The following is a 19,346-nucleotide window of genomic DNA, read 5'->3' on the forward strand; positions in this document are numbered from 1 at the left end:
CGTGATACGGTGAATGACGTAGGTGACGTTTTAGAAATCCTAACGATCGGTTGCCTGAAGGTAGGATATTGTTGACGGAGGTGTAGACAGTTGCAGGATGGCGGTGCGCCTGTTTATTAGGCGTAGCGCTACACCGAAGAATATAGGCAGCACGGCGAGTCTCAGCGAAGATGGCTGAATCAGTCTGGCCCGCGAGCGGGGGACCCACACATTTACGTCGTCGTCTTCGAACGCCTGGCTGGCCAAGGAGCACGGAACGTATCACTCACTGGCGATTGAACACTCCACGGGGATCCGACACACCGCAATCAGGGGATTACTGCTTGGCAAAAAACATCCCCCTCGTGAGGGGGACGATAAAATGCACAGCATTTCCGAGGGGGTGCACCGGCAAGTCGTATCTCTCGATCGCGGGACCCGTGTCGCCATCTTTCGGAGGCGCGGGACAACTTGTGGCGCTTTCGAAACAAACCAGAAATGAGTGAAGGATATAACGCGCGTTCGGTGCATCGAAGTCTGTGTCGGTTTCGTGGCTCAGTCGGTAGTGCGCCGGGCACCTTGCGTTCCGCCCGCGGCGTCACGGGTTCGGAACCGGGCGCAGGAAACTGTTATCTCTTTTATAGTGTAGTGGACTGGCTGCGGACTACGACAAGGCGCGCCTGCGGACTTCGACAAGGCGCGCCAACGCCGCGTGACATTGTGCGTTACTGAAATGCTATGCATTTAAAAATACCTTTGCTCATTTTCGTCGATCGGTGCATACACACACATTACACGCCACTGCTGATTTAGATATGAAAAATCGCAAACAACAAAGCGGCCCGTTTCGCAAACAACAACTGTCTCCTCTACGATTCCCACCGTTTTACGAAGGAAAATTGCACATCCCCCCGAATGGCCATTGGCATGAGACACGCATACATTGTAGCTTGCTGAAAAGGGTTGTACCATCCGGTCAGTTTGTTCTTGACCCTCAATCTTAGTCTCTTGTACAGCTATAACATCAAGTTCGTGTTCCATGAACAGGCGACTAAGTTGATACTGTCTCCGTTTTGCAGACAGCCCTCGTACATTAAGGGTACCAATGCGTAATACTGTTTCTGTCGCAGTTGTCATTTACAAGCAAGAACAAATGAACTTCACAGTACATACACAATTTCCAGCCAGTGATTGAGTACAAAGGAGTGTCAATGCAATGCTGGGGAAGAAAGGAGGGGGTGGGAAGGAGGAAGGGGCATGAATCACACACACAGCACATTCTCCTTCTCAACGTGGGTCGAACCGTCTTTCGTGTCGCCGCAACTGCTTCCGTCCGTGAGTCAACGTTCACGTGGGTTCTGTTGCCGCCGGGTTCTTGCTCGCCGCCGTAATGGGCTTTTTGCGGTACGGCGAGCGACGGGTGGGAGCCGCTTTAGGAGGCGGCTCATCCGGGTTAGCAGAAAGTCCAGTACTGGTCTGGTCGTCGCGGTCCTCACGCTGCCGCTTCGGTAGCGTGCTGGTGGTGTCCATGTCTTCCGCTATCTCTTCCTCAGGAGAGGGGACCGGGGACACAGGTTGCACTTTTATACCCTCACAAGCACCTGTGACCATTGCCTTCTCCTCGGATTGGACGGCAGGTTTTCCCTTAACAACACTGTTGTGCCCAGACACCTCAGCTGTTGGTACAGTCTCCTGCCCGTGCACCGCACTAGAGGCTTTTCCATCGGAATCGCCATTTGCAGTATTGCCCGTCGCATCAGCCGCCACGGTTACCACCTCCACGCCTCCACCGTTAGCGGCTTCTTCGGCATCCACTTCGTCCATGAGATGTTCCGAAATATCGTTGCCGCCTACGGGACCGGCGACACTGGCGTATGTTTTCACACACGCACTCTCATCGTGCCCGAAGCGACGGCACCGGGAACAGCGCGGCACCCGGCACTCTCGACGAACATGGCCGGCGTTCTGGCACCTCAGACAGACAGGCGGCCTACCTGGGACTACGACGAGCGCAAGGTCACTGGCGACGCGAAGTTGGTGGGGAAGGTCATCGATGGAGACGCCAGCTTTCAGCTTCAATGACACGGTGCGTGTCGTCAAGTTTTTATCGGCGCAGCCCTGTACTCGCCACTTTTCCTTCGCCACATCGGTCACTCTCCCGTAAGGAGCAAACGCTGCCCGCACTGCGTCGTCTGGAACGTTGTACATCTCTGTTGTACAACATCCCGCGTTGTACAACAACGTTGTACAACGCGGGTGACCGGGGTTCGATTCCCCGACGGGGAGTGTTTTCTTTTTCCGGTAAATAATAGTAGAGTAGAGTTTGGCGATATCTACGCTCTTCCCATTCATCTCTCCTCGATAGTATAGTGGCCAGTAACCCCGCCTGTCACGCGGGTGACCGGGGTTTGATTCCCCGACGGGGAGTGCTTTCTTTTTCTGGTAAATAATAGTAGAGTAGAGTTTGGCGACCTCTATGCTCTTCCCATTCGTCTCTCCTCGTTAGTATAGTGGCCAGTATCCCCGCCTGTCACGCGGGAGACCGGGGTTCGATTCCCCGATGGGGAGTGTTTTCTTTTACTTTTTCCTGTAAGTAATTGTAGAGTAGAGTTTGGCGATCTCTACGCTCTTGCCATTCATCTCTCCTCGTTAGTATAGTGGCCAGTATCCCCGCCTGTCACGCGGGAGACCGGGGTTCGATTCCCCGACGGGGAGTGTTTTCTTTTTCCGGTAAATAATAGTAGAGTAGAGTTTGGCGACCTCTACGCTCTTCCCATTCATCCCTCCTCGTTAGTATAGTGGCCAGTATCCCCGCCTGTCACGCGGGTGACCGGGGTTTGATTCCCCGACGGGGAGTGTTTTCATTTTCCGGTAAATAATAGTAGAGTAGAGTTTGGCGACCTCTATGCTCTTCCCATTCATCTCTCCTCGTTAGTATGGAAAGGCAGTGGACTTTCCATGTTTGCTAGAGCATCAGTATGCAACATATTTTTGATGAGCAAACTGTGGTACGTACTTCAGGTGCTGCACTGTTCGCGTTCTCATGTACAAGCCCTGCACCGGGTGTTTGCAGTGATGATCTGGGAATCGACATGGGAAAGGACGAGCCGCACGAATCTCTTTCGGCGCGTGCGTCAGGGGGGGCTTTCTTTGTCCCATTTGTTTTTGCGGCAAGTCGCCAATCGTTTTTTGTTCTTTCGCGATGTGAACGATCCTTTCCTGCGTACAGTGTGTCAGCTGAAGTTATCAAGGGCATTACCTGAATTTGTTGTTACGTCTGCCCACTTTTCTGTCGGAGTAATCAAGGGCTACTTCCGTGAAGTGGTTCAAGCGACCCAGTTCTTGCGTGGACGTTTCAGTACAGAGTACTTATCTAATGTTACGCGGAAAAAGTTGTACCGTGATTTCCTTGACACTGCATTACCTGTGCCGTTGTATAGGTCAATGTACCGTGCAGGGCCAGGACAGGACGTGCTCAAACGTGTAAAACGAATGGCGGTACCGCCATGGGTTAAGTCATTCTTTTTTAAACTGCATGCGGGTGTCCTTCCTGTAAAAACGTGGCAGAAAGAGAAGGGTTTGTACATGCCATGGGGGGTTGAATGCTACCCGTGTAAGAAACCCGAAACGGTAGAACATGTGTTCCTCGAGTGCTGGGATGGGATATTTTTTTGGGACGTGCTTCAGCGGACTTTAAAAAAGGACTTCCCTCTGGACGCACATGGGATCAGGTTCCTGCCCATTGAGAGCGACAACGAGGTACCATACGACCTTGTCATGGTCGTGGCTTTGCACGGCATTTGGAAGTCGCGTATGGCGATCCGTCATCGTGACGTTGATGCCAAACGCTCAAAAGAGTATTTTGCTGATACTATGCGATTGATGATTGAAGTGTGGAGGGATCAACCTGACCCTCCAGAGTGGCTGTCCGTGATGGAGTCGCTAACGGACCTGAAGCAATTTTAACCGCTTTCTGCTAGCAAGGTTTTTGGCTAGCAGTTTTTATCGTTATCTTGTTTTTGGTTTGTTTGGTTCAAGTGCTATGTCAAAATATGGCAATAAAGAAAAAAAAATCTCTCCTTGTTAGTATAGTGGCCAGTATCCCCGCCTGTCACGCGGGAGACCGGGGTTCGATTCCCCGATGGGGAGTGTTTTCTTTTACTTTTTCCTGTAAGTAATTGTAGAGTAGAGTTTTGCGACCTCTACGCTCTTCCCATTCATCTCTCCTCGTTAGTTTAGTGGCCAGTATCCCGCCTGTCACGCGGGAGACCGGGGTTCGATTCCCCGACGGAGAGTGTTTTCTTTTTCCTGTAAATAATAGTAGAGTAGTGTTTGGCGACCTCTACGCTCTTCCCATTCATCTGTCCTCGTTAGTGTAGTGGCCGGTATCCCCGCCTGTCACGCGGGAAACCGGGGTTCGATTCCCCGACGGAGAGTGTTTTCTTTTTCCTGTAAATAATAGTAGAGTAGAGTTTGGCGACCTCTACGCTCTTCGCATTCATCTCTTCTCGTTAGTATAGTGGTCAGTATCCCCACCTGACACGCGGTAGACGGGGGTTCGATTCCCCGACGGGGAGTGTTTTCTTTTACTTTTCCTGTAAGTAATAGTAGGGTATAGTTTGGCGATCTCTGCGCTCTTCCCATTCATCTCCCCTCGTTAGCATAGTGGCCAGTATCCCCGCCTGTCACGCGGGAGACCGTGGTTCGATTCCCCGACGGGGAGTGTTTTCTTTTACTTTTTCCTGTAAGTAATAGTAGAGTAGAGTTTTGCGATCTCTACGCTCTTCCTATTCATATCTCCTCGTTAGTATAGCGGTCGATACGGAAGCGTATGAATCCAAGAGAACACCACCTTCGTTCCGGAATAGTCATATTGTGTTAATTCCTAAAACTGATGATCCTGAAAAGCTGTTGGCGGTAGAGTCGTATCGGCCTATCAGCTCAACGAATGTTGATTACAAAATTTTCATGAAGGTTTTGGCTAGAAGATTGCAAGGAGTAATAAAAACAATTGTTGGAACCCATCAAACATGTGGAATTCAGGGACGATCTATTTTTACCAATATTCACGTCGCAAGAAGTGTATTAGAGTGTTGCGACGCTCTAGGGGGCCACGTGGCGATGATCCAAATTGATTTGCAGAAGGCCTTTGACCGTGTTGCGGATAACATTCTTTTCTCAGTGTTAGAACACGTTAACGTAGGATCCGTCATCCTCGAAGGTGTAAAGATGTCGTACACTCAGTGCTCAGCTCGTGTTATTGTAAACAAAAAAGTGGGACGAAGGTTTGATATACTGTCGTCGGTGAAGCAGGGGTGCCCCTTGAGTCCCTTGTTGTTTGCGATTTATCTTGATCCCTTTTGTTTAAAGATTCTTCAAAATGAAAATATGACGGATTCCGTTTGCACTGCAGTGAAGTTAAAATTTTGTCATATGCCGATGACATCGCTGTTTTTTGTAGTGATAGGAAAAGTGTGAGGGAGGTGGTGAACGATCTAAAGCGATTTTGCGAGTTGTCTGCCAGTGCAGTTAACTGGAACAAGTGCATAGGATTTTGGCATGGTGACTGGCAAAGTAAGCCAGTGTTTTTCGAGAACATGCCTTGGACGACAACTCCGGCCAGGTATCTGGGCATCCCCCTTGAAAACTACCAGGATGCTAGAGAGTACTGGGACGGAGAAACTGATAGAGTTAGAGAGAAATTAACACAATGGGGTGAAGGGATCTGTCAATGTTTGCCCGTGCATCAGTATGTAATGTGTTTGCTGTTGCCAAGGTATGGTATGTCCTACAGGCGATTTGTATGTCAAGAAGGAACATACAAAAGCTGCACAGAGTGTTTGCGGTGTTTATGTGGGGCTCAAGTTGGGAGCGCATGAGTCGAACTAATTTGTTTCGCTCGGAGAAAAGTGGTGGATTGGGACTGGCACATTTGTTTATCCGACAAATAGTTTCTAGGTTTATGTTTCTGAGAGATCAGAGAGATTGCTTTCTACGTACTGTGGTACAAGCCCGACTACGTGATGTCATTCCAGACTATGTAGTTTCAACTTCTGAAATGCGATGTGTACGTGTGCGTGGGTTCTTGCGGGAAGTTGTGGATGCTTTTAGGATTTTAAGGGTTAGGTTTTCCTCGGAGTATTTGAGTATTGTACCGCGAAAACGTTTGTACAAAGATATGATTGATGTGTGTCTGCCTGTTCCGGTTTATCGTCAGTTATATGCAGTGGGTTCAGGAGAAGATGTTCTAAAAAGAGTGAAACGAATGCCAGTACGTTGATCTGTTAAATCGTTCTTCTTTAAACTTCATAGCGGCACGCTTCCAGTAAAATCCTGGCTGCAGGAAAAAGGACTATATGTACACCCATGGACACTTAACTGTAGACTATGCCAAAAACTGGAAACAATTGAGCACATCTTTCTGGACTGTTGGGATGCGGTGTTTCACTGGGACATCCTCCAACGAACCCTGAAAAAAGACTTACCATTAACGCCTTATGGCATCCGTTTTTTGCCCGTAAACAACAATGGAGGCGTGCCCTATGATATGTTCATGGCACTTAGTCTGCATTCTATGTGGAAAACTCGCATGGCGGTTCAAAATGCCGAAGAGGATGCTCGCACAGTGCAAGAGTACTTCATTGAAAGCGTTGCTTATATAAGAGAAGTTTATCGAGTGATGCGGAAGAGCCTGAGTGGTTACCCATTCTGGATTTTCTAGTGCACTTTAGGATGTTTTAAGCCACTCCCTTCAGCCGATTGGTGGCTGGAGCTAGTAATTTGTGTACTGAACAGTGCGTGTTGTGTTGTCGCCAAGCAGGCAATAAAGAAAAAAAAAGTATAGAGGTCAGTATCCCCGCCTGTCACGCGGGAGACCGGGGTTCGATTCCCCGACGAGGAGTGTTTTCTTTTTCTTTTTCTGGTAAGTAATAGTAGAGTAGAGTTTGGCGATCTCTACGCTCTTCCCTTTCACCTCTCCTCGTTAGTATATTGGCCAGTATCCCCGCCTGTCACGCGGGAGACCGGGGTTCGATTCCCCGACGGGGAGTGTTTTCTTTTTCCGGTCAATAATAGTAGAGTAGAGTTTGGCGACCTCTACGCTCTCCCCATTCATCTCTCCTCGTTAGTATAGTGGCCACTATCCCCGCCTGTCACGCGGGTGACTGGGGTTCGATTCCCCGACGGGGAGTGTTTTCTTTTTCCGGTAAATAATAGTAGAGTAGAGTTTGGCGACCTCTACGCTCTTCCCATTCATCCCTCCTCCTTAGTATAGTGGCCAGTATCCCCGCCTGTCACGCGGGTGACCGGGGTTCGATTCCCCGACGGGGAGTGTTTTCATTTTCCGGTAAATAATAGTAGAGTAGAGTTTGGCGACCTCTATGCTCTTCCCATTCATCTCTCCTCGCTAGTATAGTGGCCAGTATCCCCGCCTGTCACGCGGGAGACCGGGGTTCGATTCCCCGATGGGGAGTGTTTTCTTGTACTTTTTCCTGTAAGTAATAGTAAAGTAGAGTTTGGCGACCTCTACGCTCTTCCCATTCATCTCTCCTCGTTAGTATAGTGGCCGGTATCCCCGCCTGTCACGCGGGAGACCGGGGTTCGATTCCCCGATGGGGAGTGTGTTCTTTTACTTTTTCCTGTAAGTAATAGTAAAGTAGAGTTTGGCGATCTCTGCGCTCTTCCCATTCATCGCTCCTCGTTAGTATAGTGGCCAGTATCCCCGCCTATCACGCGGGAGACCGGGGTTCGATTCCCTGACGGGGAGTGTTTCCTTTTACTTTTTCTGTAAGTAATAGTAGGGTAGAGTTTGGCGATCTCTGCACTCTTCCCATTCATGTCTCCTCGTTAGTATAGTGGCGAGTATCCCCGCCTGTCACGCGGGAGACCGGGGTTCGATTCCCCGATGGGAATTGTTTTCTTTTACTTTTTCCTGTAAGTAATAGTAGGGTAGAGTTTGGCGATCTCTGTGCTCTTCCCATTCATCTCTCCTCGTTAGTATAGTGGCCAGTATCCCCGCCTGTCACGCGGGAGACCGGGGTGCGATTCCCCGATGGGGAGTGTTTTCTTTTTCTTTTTCTGGTAAATATAAGTAGAGTAGAGTTTCGCGACCTCTACGCTCGTCGCATTCATCTCTCCTCGTTAGTATAGTGGCCAGTATCCCCACCTGTCACGCGGGAGACGGGGTTTGATTCCCCGACGGAGAGTGTTTTCTTTTTCCGGTAAAAAATAGTAGAGTAGAGTTTGGCGACCTCTACGCTCTTCCCATTCATCTCTCCTCATTAGTATAGTGGCCTGTAGCCCCGCCTGTCACGCGGGAGACTGGGGTTCGATTCCCCGACGGGGAGTGTTTTCTTTTACTTTTTCCTGTAAGTAATAGTAGGGTAGAGTTTGGCGATCTCTGCGCTCTTCCCATTCATCTCTCCTCGTTAGTATAGTGGCCAGTATCCCCGCCTGTCACGCGGGAGACCGGGGTTCGATTCCCCGACGGGGAGTGTTTTCTTTTTCCGGTAAATATTAGTAGAGTAGTGTTTGGCTACCTCTACGCTCTTCCCATTCATCTCTCCTCGTTAGTATAGTGGCCAGTATCCCCGCTTGTCACGCGGGAGACCGGGGTTCGATTCCCGGACGGGGGGTGTTTTGTTTTACTTTTTCCTGTAAGTAATAGTAGGGTAGAGTTTGGCGATCTCTGCGCTCTTCCCATTCATCTCTCCTCGTTAGTATAGTGGCCAGTATCCCCGCCTGTCACGCGGGAGACCGGGGTTCGATTCCCAGACGGGGAGTGTTTTCTTTTACTTTTTCCTGTAAGTAATATGAGGGTAGAGTTTGGCGATCTCTGCGCTCTTCCCATTCATCTCTCCTCGTTAGTATAGTGGTCAGTATCCCCGCCTGTCACGCGGGAGACCGGGGTTCGATTCCCCGACGGCGAGTGTTTTCTTTTTCTTTTTCTGGTAAGTAATAGTAGAGTAGAGTTTGGCGACCTCTACGCTCTTCCCATTCATCTCTCCTCGTTAGTATAGTGGCCGGTATCCCCGCCTGTCACGCGGGAGACCGGGGTTCGATTCACCGACGGGGAGTGTTTTCTTTTACTATTTCCCGTAAGTAATAGTAAAGTAGAGTTTGGCGATCTCTGCACTCTTCCCATTCATGTCTCCTCGTTAGTATAGTGGCCAGTATCCCCGCCTGTCACGCGGGAGACCGGGGTTCGATTCCCCGACGGGGAGTGTTTCCTTTTACTTTTTCCTGTAAGTAATAGAAGGGTAGGGTTTGGCGATATCTACACTCTTCCCATTCATCTCTCCTCGTTAGTATAGTGGCCAGTATCCTCGCCTGTCACGCGGGAGACCGGGGTTCGATTCCCAGACGGGGAGTGTTTTCTTTTACTTTTTCCTGTAAGTAATAGTAGAGTAGAGTTTGCCGATCTCTGCGCTCTTCCCATTCATCTCTCCTCGTTAGTATAGTGGCCATCATCCCCGCCTGTCACGCGGAAGCCCGGGGTTCGATTACCCGACGGGGAGTGTTTTCTTTTACTTTTTCCGGTAAGTAATAGTAGAGTAGAGTTTGGCGATCTCTGCGCTCTTCCCATTCATCTCTCCTCGTTAGTATAGTGGCCAGTATCCCCGCCTGTCACGCGGGAGACCGGGGTTCGATTCCCCGACGGGGAGTGTTTTCTTTTTCCGGTAAAAAATAGTAGAGTAGAGTTTGGTGACCTCTACGCTCTTCCCATTCATCTCTCCTCGTTAGTATAGTGGCCAGTATCCCCGCCTGGCACGCGGGAGACTGGGGTTCGATTCCCTGACGCGGAGTGTTTTCTTTTACTTTTTCCTGTAAGTAATAGTAGGGTAGAGTTTGGCGATCTCTGCGCTCTTCCAATTCATCTCTCCTCGTTAGTATAGTGGCCAGTATCCCCGCCTGTCACGCGGGAGACCGGGGTTCGATTCCCCGACGGGGAGTGTTTTTTTTTACTTTTTCCGGTAAGTAATAGTAGGGTAGAGTTTCGCAATCTCTGCGCTCTTCCCATTAATCTTTCCTCGTTAGTATAGTGGCCAGTATCCCCGCCCATCACACGGGAGACCAGGGTTCGATTCATCGACGGGGAGTGTTTTCTTTTACTTTTTCCTGTAAGTAATAGTAGGGTAGAGTTTGGCGATCTCTGCGCTCTACCCATTCATCTCTCCTCGTTAGTATAGTGGCCAGTATCGACGCCTGTCACGCGGGAGACCGGGGTTCGATTCCCCGACGGGCAGTGTTTTCTTTTACTTTTTCCTGTAAGTAATAGTAGGGTACAGTTTGGCGATCTCTGCGCTCTTCCCATTCATCTCTCCTCGTTAGTATAGTGGCCAGAACCCCCGCCTGTCACGCGGGAGACTGCGGTTCGATTCCCCGACGGGGAGTGTTTTCTTTTACTTTTTCCTGTAAGTAATAGTAGAGTAGAGTTTGGCGATCTCTGCGCTCTTCCCATTCTTCTCTCCTCGTTAGTATAGTGGCCAGTATCCCCGCCTGTCACGCGGGAGACCGGGGTTCGATTCCCCGATGGGGAGTGTTTTCTTGTACTTTTTCCTGTAAGTAATAGTAGGGTAGAGTTTGGCAATCTTTCCGCTCTTCCCATTCATCGCTCCTCGTTAGTATAGTGGCCAGTAACCCCACCTGTCACGCGGGAGACCGGGGTTCGATTCCCCGACGGGGAGTGTTTTCTTTTTCTTTTTCCTGTAAGTAATAGTAGGCTAGAGTTTGGCGATCTCTGCGCTCTTCCCATTCATCTCTCCTCGTTAGTATAGTGGCCAGTATCCCAGCCTGTCACGCGGGAGACTGGGGTTCGATTCCCTAACGGGGGGGTGTTTTCTTTGTCTTTTTCTGGTAAATAATAGTAGAGTAGAGTTTGGCGACCTCTACGCTCTTCCCATTCATCTCTCCTCGTTAGTATAGTGGCCAGTGTAGAGTTTCCCCGGTCTCCCGCCTGTCACGCGGGAGACCGGGGTTCGATTTCCCGACGGGGAGTGTTTTCTTTTACTTTTTCCTGTAAGTAATAGTAGGGTAGAGTTTGGGGATCTCTGCGCTCTTCCCATTCATCGCTCCTCGTTAGTATAGTGGCCAGGATCCCCGCCTGTCACGCGGGAGACCGGGGTGCGATTCCCCGATGGGGAGTGTTTTCTTTTTCTTTTTCTGGTAAATATAAGTAGAGTAGAGTTTGGCGACCTCTACGCTCTTCGCATTCATCTCTCCTCGTTAGTATAGTGGCCAGTACCCCCACCTGTCACGCGGGAGAACGGGGTTCGATTCCCCGACGGAGAGTGTTTTCTTTTTCCGGTAAAAAATAGTAGAGTAGAGTTTGGCGACCTCTACGCTCTTCCCATTCATCTGTCCTCGTTAGTATAGTGACCAGTAGCCCCGCCTGTCACGCGGGAGACTGGGGTTCGATTCCCCGACGGGGAGTGTTTTCTTTTACTTTTTTCTGTAAGTAATAGTAGGGTAGAGTTTGGCGATCTCTCCGCTCTTCCCATTCATCTGCCCTCGTTAGTGGTCGGGATTCAACTTCCGGTCGCCGTAGCGTGCGGATGGTGAATGTCGAGCTCCGATAAAGGGGCGGTATTTGCGACCCAGACGGGCCGCGGTAACAGGGTTTCGGACGAAGAAAACATGCAGGATTTCCAAGTACTTTTGCCTCAGCTGCCAACCGGTCAGTACGTTTCAAACACTGTTTTTCTGCACGGCGATATGAGAGCGAGGCCTTATCGCGTAGAAGATTTTCGGGACACCCTCGCGCATTTGGCACTGCTCCCCGAGGTTATCGCCTTGGGGGCGTACCAAATGAATTACGTGTGGGCTGTTACCTTCAGCAGTGCGGAAGGAGTGAAGAAAATACTGGCTGCTGGTGACATCAAAGTGAAAGCGCGTCGGTGCCTGGTCGTCGACCCAAGCAACCAGGAATTGCGTCTCAAAGTGCACTGGGTCCTTCACGGTGTTCCCGACGGGGAGGTGCGGGCATCTTTTGCTCCGTACGGCAATGTAACCGACGTTTCGCGAGAACAGTGGCGAGTGTCCGGATGTGTCAACAAAGGGTCAACGACGCACCTCGTCACCCTGAAGCTCAAGCCAGGGGTCACACCGGACGACCTGCCTCACCAGCTGCGTATTGCCAAGGATAACGCCCTCGTCGTTGTTCCCGGAAGACCACCACTCTGCCTGCGGTGCCACAGGCATGGACACGTTCGACGTGAGTGCCGTGTTCCACGGTGTTCACTTTGTCGTCGTTTCGGCCATGTCGAAGCTGACTGCGTTCCTACATACGCTAGAGTGACGGGACCAGCAGGAAGCGAGGACAAGTCCGAGCATCTAATGGACGAGGCTGACGCCGAGGAAGCTGCGGGCGGAGCAGGTGACGTGACCTTGTCTACGTCAACAACACCCCAGCACCCAGGAATAGACGACGACAATGCAGCAGGAAAGACAGCGGAGAAGAGCCTCCCTCCAGTTACCACAGAAGGTACCGAAAATGCTGATGCAGTCAAGAACGAGGGCAGTGCGGCGGCGGCTACTTCATCTGCCGAGAAGTCCGATGCAATGGAGGTTTCAGACGCAGCAGCTAGCGGCGTCGTCAGCAAGCGCCAACGAGATATCGCAGACGGAGCGTCTCAGAACAACGATAACGCAGCCTTGGATGAGCCACCAGCGAAAGCGTCAACGGGGCGACGAGCGACGCTGAGACCCAAACCAAACATCCCGCCCGACCGGAGGTCAGCGGCGACGCCGTGGGCATCGCAGACTCCTTAGGTCTTCTCGGGTGTGTGGCAGTCGGACTGGTCGTACTCGAACATCACAGCGATGGAACACTTCCCTTTTGTAAGTGAGGCACGAACAATAGACTGTGAAAGTGTATGCGATGGGATTATGGGAGCGTGGGCACGTAAAGGGCAATGTGTTTACGTTTGGCGTAAAAACGAAAGTTAACGCTGTGTGTCCGTCTGCAAGCAGTTAGATCATGGCATTCAAGTTAGAGACGGCTCTACGCGTAGCCACGATAAATGTGAGAGGGCTGGCAGCGAAAAAACGGCAGTACCAGGTGAGCCGCCCATGTACGGAACATAGCTTGGATGTTGTCGCCGTCCAAGAAACCAAAATTGAAAGCCAGGAGCAGACGGATCGCATGGTGTTACCCTTCAAAGCGTGCTACCATGTTTGTGTTTCCCACGCCGTAGGCACATCAGGTGGCTGTGCCTTACTTCTCAAAAATTCCATCGGCATTGAAGTTGAAAATGTAATATCATGTGCCTTGGGCCGCACGATAGTGTGTGATTTCACCATATCTGAAACAAAATGGAGGGTTATATGTGTGTATGCTTCAAATGCGGAATACGAACGGAAGCAATTTTTTCAAGGCTTAGAATGTTACTTGGACTGCCCAAGAATGCTAGTGTTATTGGGCGATTTTAACTGTGTTTGTAGAGCGGAGGACAGAGCGTCAAAGGCGCGGGTTCGAGACGCGAGTTCATTGTTGCTAACTACGATGATGCAAGAAAGAAATTTGGAAGATGCAGGGTGTATATTTGCGGGAGCAACTACGACGCAGTATACACATTTTCAAGGCATCAGTCACGCCAGATTAGACCGAATATACATCTCCGCCGAACTAGTACCCGCCTGCGATACCTATGACGTTAAGCCCGTTAGTTTCACCGACCACAGTCTTGTCACTTTGTGCATAGGACGAAAGAAAAGACATAGTTCATTTAAATGGGAGCTATGGAAATTAAATGCGAAGTTACTGCAGGATGATTTATTCGTAAACGGGATAAAAGACATGTTAGGAAAACTGCTTGACGGAGATCCACATGACGCCTTTCTTCTCTGGGAAAACTTCAAGCAAGAGGTCAAAATTAACGCGATAGAAAGGGCTAGTATATTGCATCAGAAGGAAAAGGAAAAAGAAAAACAGTTGCAAGGCCAACTCCAGTTTCTTGTAAGCATGGAAGCGCAGAAACCGGGCAAGTGTAAAGACGGCATAAGGGAAGTTAAAAGAGAACTAGAACTTCTGGACGCAGAAAGATACAGAGGGGCCATAATACTAGCACGCACTGAACGATTATGGCTTGGCGAAAGGCCCACGAAACGCTCGTTGGGAGAGGAAAAAAGATACGCCAAGCGCAACGAAATAACAGCGATAAGCTACCGTGGCGAGATAGTACATGAAGGTGAGAAGATAGAACAAGCCTTTTATGAACACTATCGGGATTTTCTGGGACAGGCGCACAGTACCGAAGAGGGTTTTGCAACTAACTTTCTTCCGCTGATGCCAAAGTTAGACGCGGAAATCAAAGCCAACCTGGAAGCCCCCATCAGCCTTTCGGAAATTGAATGTGCTATTGATGAGTTGACCCAGGGGAAATCGCCCGGACCCGACGGTTTAGGAGCTTGTTTTTATAAAGCTTTTAAATGCGAAGTAGCAATGGCCCTATATGGAGTAGTTAAGAAAGCATACGAAATAAAACAGCTGCCCACGTCTTTCAAGAAATCTCACGTTGTCTTGATTCCCAAATCAGAAGAGACCACTGCACTATTATCAGTCACGGCTTACCGCCCCATTAGTCTCACAAACGTGGACTACAAAATTTTAATGAAAGTATTAGGAAAGAGATTACAGACCGTTATAAAATACATTGTAGGTTCACATCAAACGTGTGGGATTAAGGGGAGATCAATTACGACCAACATCCATGTCTTAAGAAGCATATTAGAATGTGTAGACGCATTAGGGGGGAAGGCCGCTATTTTGCAATTGGATTTAGAAAAGGCTTTCGACCGGGTATCCCATGAGATACTCTTCGATATTTTGGGGCATGTCAATGTAGGATCTGTCCTCTTAGAAGGGGTGAAAATGAGCTACTCAATGTGTGAGGCCAGTTTAATTGTAAACAAGAATGTAACTGCCAGTTTTCCGATACGATGCTCCGTCAAGCAAGGCTGTCCCCTGGCGCCCCTGCTTTTCGCAATCTACCTCGAACCCTTCTGTTTAAAAATCATCCACAATAATGCAATTCACGGTTTTAAGCTGCACGAAAGTGAACTAAAAATCCTCACGTATGCGGATGACATCGTGGTTATCTGTGCTGACACAGAAAGTATAAACGCGGCTGTTAAGGACGCAACAACGTTCTGCAAAACCACTGGCAGTGCGATAAACTGGAACAAATGTATCGGGTTTTGGCATGGAAAGTGGGGTTCTAAGCCGAATTTATTTGGAAACATTCAGTGGACCGACACGCCAGTGAAATACCTAGGCGTACCACTCGAGCACTACCAAGACACGTCACAATACTGGGCGGAAGAAATTCAATGTGTCAAAGACAAAACGTCCAAGTGGGGCGGACACGACCTGTCGATATTTTCGCGAGCTACCGTTTGTAATTTATTTCTTGTGGCAAAGATCTGGTACGTCCTGCAGGCCTTATGTATGTCGCGTGTAAGCGTACAAAAACTACACCGAGTGTTTGCTGTCTTTGTTTGGGGCTCTATGTGGGAACGGACGAGCCGCACAAACTTGTTTCGCTCAGTTAGGACTGGCGGGGTTGGTCTCACTCATCTTTTCTTGAGACAAGTCGTCTCAAGGTTTATTTTCTTGAGAGATCAACGTGACCATTTTCTGCGTACAGTGTTGCAAGTGCGACTTCGAGATGCCTTGCCGGACTTTGACGTGTCGGCGGATCACACAAGAGGAGCAAGTGTGCGAGGATTCCTGCGGGAGGTGGTCTGGGCCTTTAATTTTCTAAAAGTACGGTTCTCGAAGGACTATTTGACGGCTGTAACACGTAAGAAATTGTACAAAGACTTGGTCGATATTACAATGCCGACGCCTATGTACCGATCAATGTACTCTTCAGGGTCCGGCAAAGACGTATTGAAAAGAGTCAAGGCTATGCCAGTACGGTCATCGGTAAAAACGTTCTTTTTTCAGCTCCACACTAACACATTGACTGTGATGCCTTGGCTGGAAGAAAAAGGCTTTTTTGTCCCTTCAGGTATTAACTGTCGCGTGTGTAGAAAACCGGAGACGGTGGAGCACATTTTTTTAGATTGTGAAGATGCTGTATTTCACTGGGACATTCTCCAGCGCACTTTAAAAAGTCCCTACCTGTCACGCCTTACGGCATACGATTCTTGCCGACTGACAACGCTGAAGGGGTGCCATATGACATGTTTATGGCTTTAAGCCTGCATAGTGTGTGGAAGACTCGAATAGCTGTACGGCATGCAGACCCCAATGCACGCCCTGCGAGAGAGTACTTTATTGAGAGCATTGTATTTGTTAGAGATGTATATAAAGCCCAGACCGAACAACCTGAATGGTTATGGGCCCTAGAAGCCTTGGTGAATCTCAAGAGATTTTAACCCGCTAGCACTAAGGAGCCGTGGGCTGGCAATTTAGCATTGTAATGTAGTGAATACTGTGTTGTGTGGCTTCTGTTATGGTTTGAGTTGAAACCCGGCAATAAAGAAAAAAAAAACTCTCCTCGTTAGTATAGTGGCCAGTATCCCCGCCTGTCACGCGGGAGACCGGGGTTCGATTCCCCGACGGGGAGTGTTTTTTTTTACTTTTTCCTGTAAGTAATAGTAGGGTAGAGTTTCGCAATCTCTGCGCTCTTCCCATTCATCTTTCATCGTTAGTATAGTGGCCAGTATCCCCGCCTGTCACGCGGGAGACTGCGGTTCGATTCCCCGACGGGGAGTGTTTTCTTTTACTTTTTCCTGTAAGTAATAGTAGGGTAGAGTTTGGCGATCTCTCCGCTCTTCCCATTCATCTCTCCTCGTTAGTATAGTGGCCAGTAACCCCACCTGTCACGCGGGAGACCGGGGTTCGATTCCCCGACGGGGAGTGTCTTCTTTTACTTTTTTCTGTAAGTAATAGTAGGCTAGAGTTTGGCGATCTCTGCGCTCTTCCCATTCATCTCTCCTCGTTAGTATAGTGGCTAGTATCCCCGCCTGTCACGTGGGAGACCGGGGTGCGATTCCCCGATTGGGAGTGTTTTCTTTTTCTTTTTCTGGTAAATAATAGTAGAGTAGAGTTTGGCGACCTCTACGCTCTTCCCATTCATCTCTCCTCGTTAGTATAGTGGCCGGTATCCCCGCCTGTCACGCGGGAGACCGGGGTTCGATTCCCCGACGGGGAGTGTTTTCTTTTACGTTTTCCTGTAAGTAAAAGTGGAGTAGAGTTTGGCGATCTCTGCGCTCTTCCCATTCATCTCTCCTCGTTAGTATAGTGGCCAGTATCCCCACCTGTCACGCGGGAGACCGGGGTTCGATTCCCCGACGGAGAGTGTTTTCTTTTTCCGGTAAAAAATAGTAGAGTAGAGTTTGGTGACCTCTACGCTCTTCCCATTCATCTCTCCTCGTTAGTATAGTGGCCAGTATCCCCGCCTGGCACGCGGGAGACTGGGGTTCGATTCCCCGACGGGGAGTGTTTTCTTTTACTTTTTCCTGTAAGTAATAGTAGGGTAGAGTTTGGCGATCTCTGCGCTCTTCCAATTCATCTCTCCTCGTTAGTATGGTAGCCAGTATCCCCGCCTGTCACGCGGGAGACCGGGGTTCGATTCCCCGACGGGGAGTGTTTTTTTTTACTTTTTCCGGTAAGTAATAGTAGGGTAGAGTTTCGCAATCTCTGTGCTCTTCCCATTCATCTTTCCTCGTTAGTATAGTGGCCAGCATCCCCGCCCATCACACGGGAGACCAGGGTTCGATTCCCCGACGGGGAGTGTTTTCTTTTGCTTTTTCCTGTAAGTAATAGTAGGGTAGAGTTTGGCGATCTCTCCGCTCTTCCCATTCATCTTTCATCGTTAGTATAGTGGCCAGTATCCTCGCCTGTCACGCGGGAGACCGGGGTTCGATTCCCCGATGGGGAGTTTTTTCTTTTTCTTTTTCTGGTAAGTAATAGTAGAGTAGAGTTTGGCGATCCCTACGCTCTTCCCTTTCACCTCCCCTTGTTAGTATAGTGGCCAGTATCCTCGCCTGTCACGCGGGAGACTGGGGTTCGATTCCCCGACGGGGAGTGTTTTCTTTTACTTTTTCCTGTAAGTAATAGTAGGGTAGAGTTTGGCGATCTCTCCGCTCTTCCCATTCATCTCTCCTCGTTAGTATAGTGGCCAGTAACCCCACCTGTCACGCGGGAGACCGGGGTTCGATTCCCCGACGGGGAGTGTTTTCTTTTACTTTTTCCTGTAAGTAATAGTAGGCTAGATTTTGGCGATCTCTGCGCTCTTCCCATTCATCTCTACTCGTTAGTATAGTGGCCATGATCCCCGCCTGTCACGCGGGAGACCGGGGTTCGATTCCCCGACAGGGAGTGTTTTCTTTTACTTTTTCCTGTAAGTAAAAGTAGAGTAGAGTTTGGCGATCTCTACGCTCTTCATATTAATCTCTCCTCGTTAGTATAGTGGCCAGTATCCCCGCCTATCACGCGGGAGACAGGGGTTCGATTTCCTGACGGGGAGTGTTTTCTTTTACTTTTTCCTGTAAGTAATAGTAGGGTAGAGTTTGGCGACCTCTGTGCTCTTCCCATTCGTCTCTCCTCGTTAGTATAGTGGCCAGTATCCCTGCCTGTCACGCGGGAGACCGGGGTTCGATTCGCCGATGGGGAGTGTTTTCTTTTTCTTTTTCTGGTAAGTAATAGTAGAGTAGAGTTTGGCGATCTCTACGCTCTTCCCTTCCATCTCTCTTCGTTAGTATAGTGGCCAGTATCCCCGCCTGTCACGCGGGAGACCGGGGTTCGATTCCCCGACGGGGGGTGTGTTCTTTTACTTTTTCCTGTAAGTAATAGTAGGGTAGAGTTTGGCGATCTCTGCGCTCTTCCCATTCATCTCTCCTCGTTAGTATAGTGGCCATGATCCCCGCCTGTCACGCGGGAAACCGCGGTTCGATTCCCCGGCGGGGATTGTTTTCTTTTTCTTTTTATTTTTGTGGTAAATAATAGTAGAGTAGAGTTTGGCGACCTCTACGCTCTTCCCATTCATCTCTCCTCGTTAGTATAGTGGCCAGTATCCCCGCCTGTCGCGCGGGAGCCCGGGGTTCGACTCTGCGACGGGGAGTGTTTTGTTTTACTTTTTCCTGTAGTAGGGTAGAGTTTGGCGATCTCTGCGCTCTTCCCATTCATCTCTCCTCGTTAGTATAGTGGCCAGTATCCCCGCCTGTCACGCGGGAGACCGGGGTTCGATTCCCCGACGGGGAGTGTTTTCTTTTTCCGGTAAATAATAGTAGAGTAGTGTTTGGCGACCTCTACGCTCTTCCCATTCATCTCTCCTCGTTAGTATAGTGGCCAGTATCCCCGCTTGTCACGCGGGAGACCGGGGTTCGATTCGCGGACGGGGAGTGTTTTCTTTTACTTT

The 19,346-nt window shown here is 49.6% G+C and overlaps 1 protein-coding gene, 16 non-coding genes and 1 pseudogene across 17 annotated transcripts in view; all 18 read left to right on the forward strand.

Moving 5' to 3' along the window:
• Nucleotides 1-12,747, forward strand: part of LOC144175717 (uncharacterized) — a 29,938-nt gene extending 17,191 nt beyond the window's left edge. The window contains exon 2 of the mRNA XM_077704754.1: nt 12,074-12,747. Coding sequence (XP_077560880.1) covers nt 12,074-12,747 — 674 coding nt within the window. The remainder of the gene's footprint in view (nt 1-12,073) is intronic.
• On the forward strand, nt 2,476-2,547 carry Trnad-guc (transfer RNA aspartic acid (anticodon GUC)). Its single transcript has one exon. It is a non-coding gene; the product is annotated as a tRNA-Asp (tRNA).
• On the forward strand, nt 2,623-2,694 carry Trnad-guc (transfer RNA aspartic acid (anticodon GUC)). Its single transcript has one exon. It is a non-coding gene; the product is annotated as a tRNA-Asp (tRNA).
• Trnad-guc (transfer RNA aspartic acid (anticodon GUC)) lies at nt 2,764-2,835 on the forward strand. Its single transcript has one exon. It is a non-coding gene; the product is annotated as a tRNA-Asp (tRNA).
• Trnad-guc (transfer RNA aspartic acid (anticodon GUC)) lies at nt 4,057-4,128 on the forward strand. Its single transcript has one exon. It is a non-coding gene; the product is annotated as a tRNA-Asp (tRNA).
• Nucleotides 7,379-7,450, forward strand: Trnad-guc (transfer RNA aspartic acid (anticodon GUC)). Its single transcript has one exon. It is a non-coding gene; the product is annotated as a tRNA-Asp (tRNA).
• On the forward strand, nt 7,673-7,744 carry Trnad-auc (transfer RNA aspartic acid (anticodon AUC)). The gene has a single exon. It is a non-coding gene; the product is annotated as a tRNA-Asp (tRNA).
• Trnad-guc (transfer RNA aspartic acid (anticodon GUC)) lies at nt 7,819-7,890 on the forward strand. The gene has a single exon. It is a non-coding gene; the product is annotated as a tRNA-Asp (tRNA).
• Trnad-guc (transfer RNA aspartic acid (anticodon GUC)) lies at nt 8,400-8,471 on the forward strand. Its single transcript has one exon. It is a non-coding gene; the product is annotated as a tRNA-Asp (tRNA).
• Trnad-guc (transfer RNA aspartic acid (anticodon GUC)) lies at nt 8,835-8,906 on the forward strand. The gene has a single exon. It is a non-coding gene; the product is annotated as a tRNA-Asp (tRNA).
• On the forward strand, nt 9,129-9,200 carry Trnad-guc (transfer RNA aspartic acid (anticodon GUC)). Its single transcript has one exon. It is a non-coding gene; the product is annotated as a tRNA-Asp (tRNA).
• Nucleotides 9,570-9,641, forward strand: Trnad-guc (transfer RNA aspartic acid (anticodon GUC)). Its single transcript has one exon. It is a non-coding gene; the product is annotated as a tRNA-Asp (tRNA).
• Trnad-guc (transfer RNA aspartic acid (anticodon GUC)) lies at nt 9,858-9,929 on the forward strand. The gene has a single exon. It is a non-coding gene; the product is annotated as a tRNA-Asp (tRNA).
• Trnad-guc (transfer RNA aspartic acid (anticodon GUC)) lies at nt 10,446-10,517 on the forward strand. Its single transcript has one exon. It is a non-coding gene; the product is annotated as a tRNA-Asp (tRNA).
• A 2,113-nt stretch (nt 12,748-14,860) lies between the features above and the next one.
• On the forward strand, nt 14,861-16,359 carry LOC144175718 (uncharacterized; annotated as a pseudogene).
• Nucleotides 16,360-16,478: 119 nt separating this feature from the next.
• Nucleotides 16,479-16,550, forward strand: Trnad-guc (transfer RNA aspartic acid (anticodon GUC)). The gene has a single exon. It is a non-coding gene; the product is annotated as a tRNA-Asp (tRNA).
• Nucleotides 16,551-17,354: 804 nt separating this feature from the next.
• Trnaa-ggc (transfer RNA alanine (anticodon GGC)) lies at nt 17,355-17,426 on the forward strand. The gene has a single exon. It is a non-coding gene; the product is annotated as a tRNA-Ala (tRNA).
• A 1,691-nt stretch (nt 17,427-19,117) lies between these two features.
• On the forward strand, nt 19,118-19,189 carry Trnad-guc (transfer RNA aspartic acid (anticodon GUC)). The gene has a single exon. It is a non-coding gene; the product is annotated as a tRNA-Asp (tRNA).
• The last annotated feature ends 157 nt before the right edge of the window (nt 19,190-19,346 follow it).

This window comes from Haemaphysalis longicornis, unplaced genomic scaffold (genome assembly GCF_048455015.1).
Source record: "Haemaphysalis longicornis isolate Haplotype H1 unplaced genomic scaffold, Haemaphysalis longicornis Haplotype H1 scaffold_3, whole genome shotgun sequence".
NCBI classification, from domain to species: Eukaryota; Metazoa; Arthropoda; class Arachnida; order Ixodida; family Ixodidae; genus Haemaphysalis; species Haemaphysalis longicornis.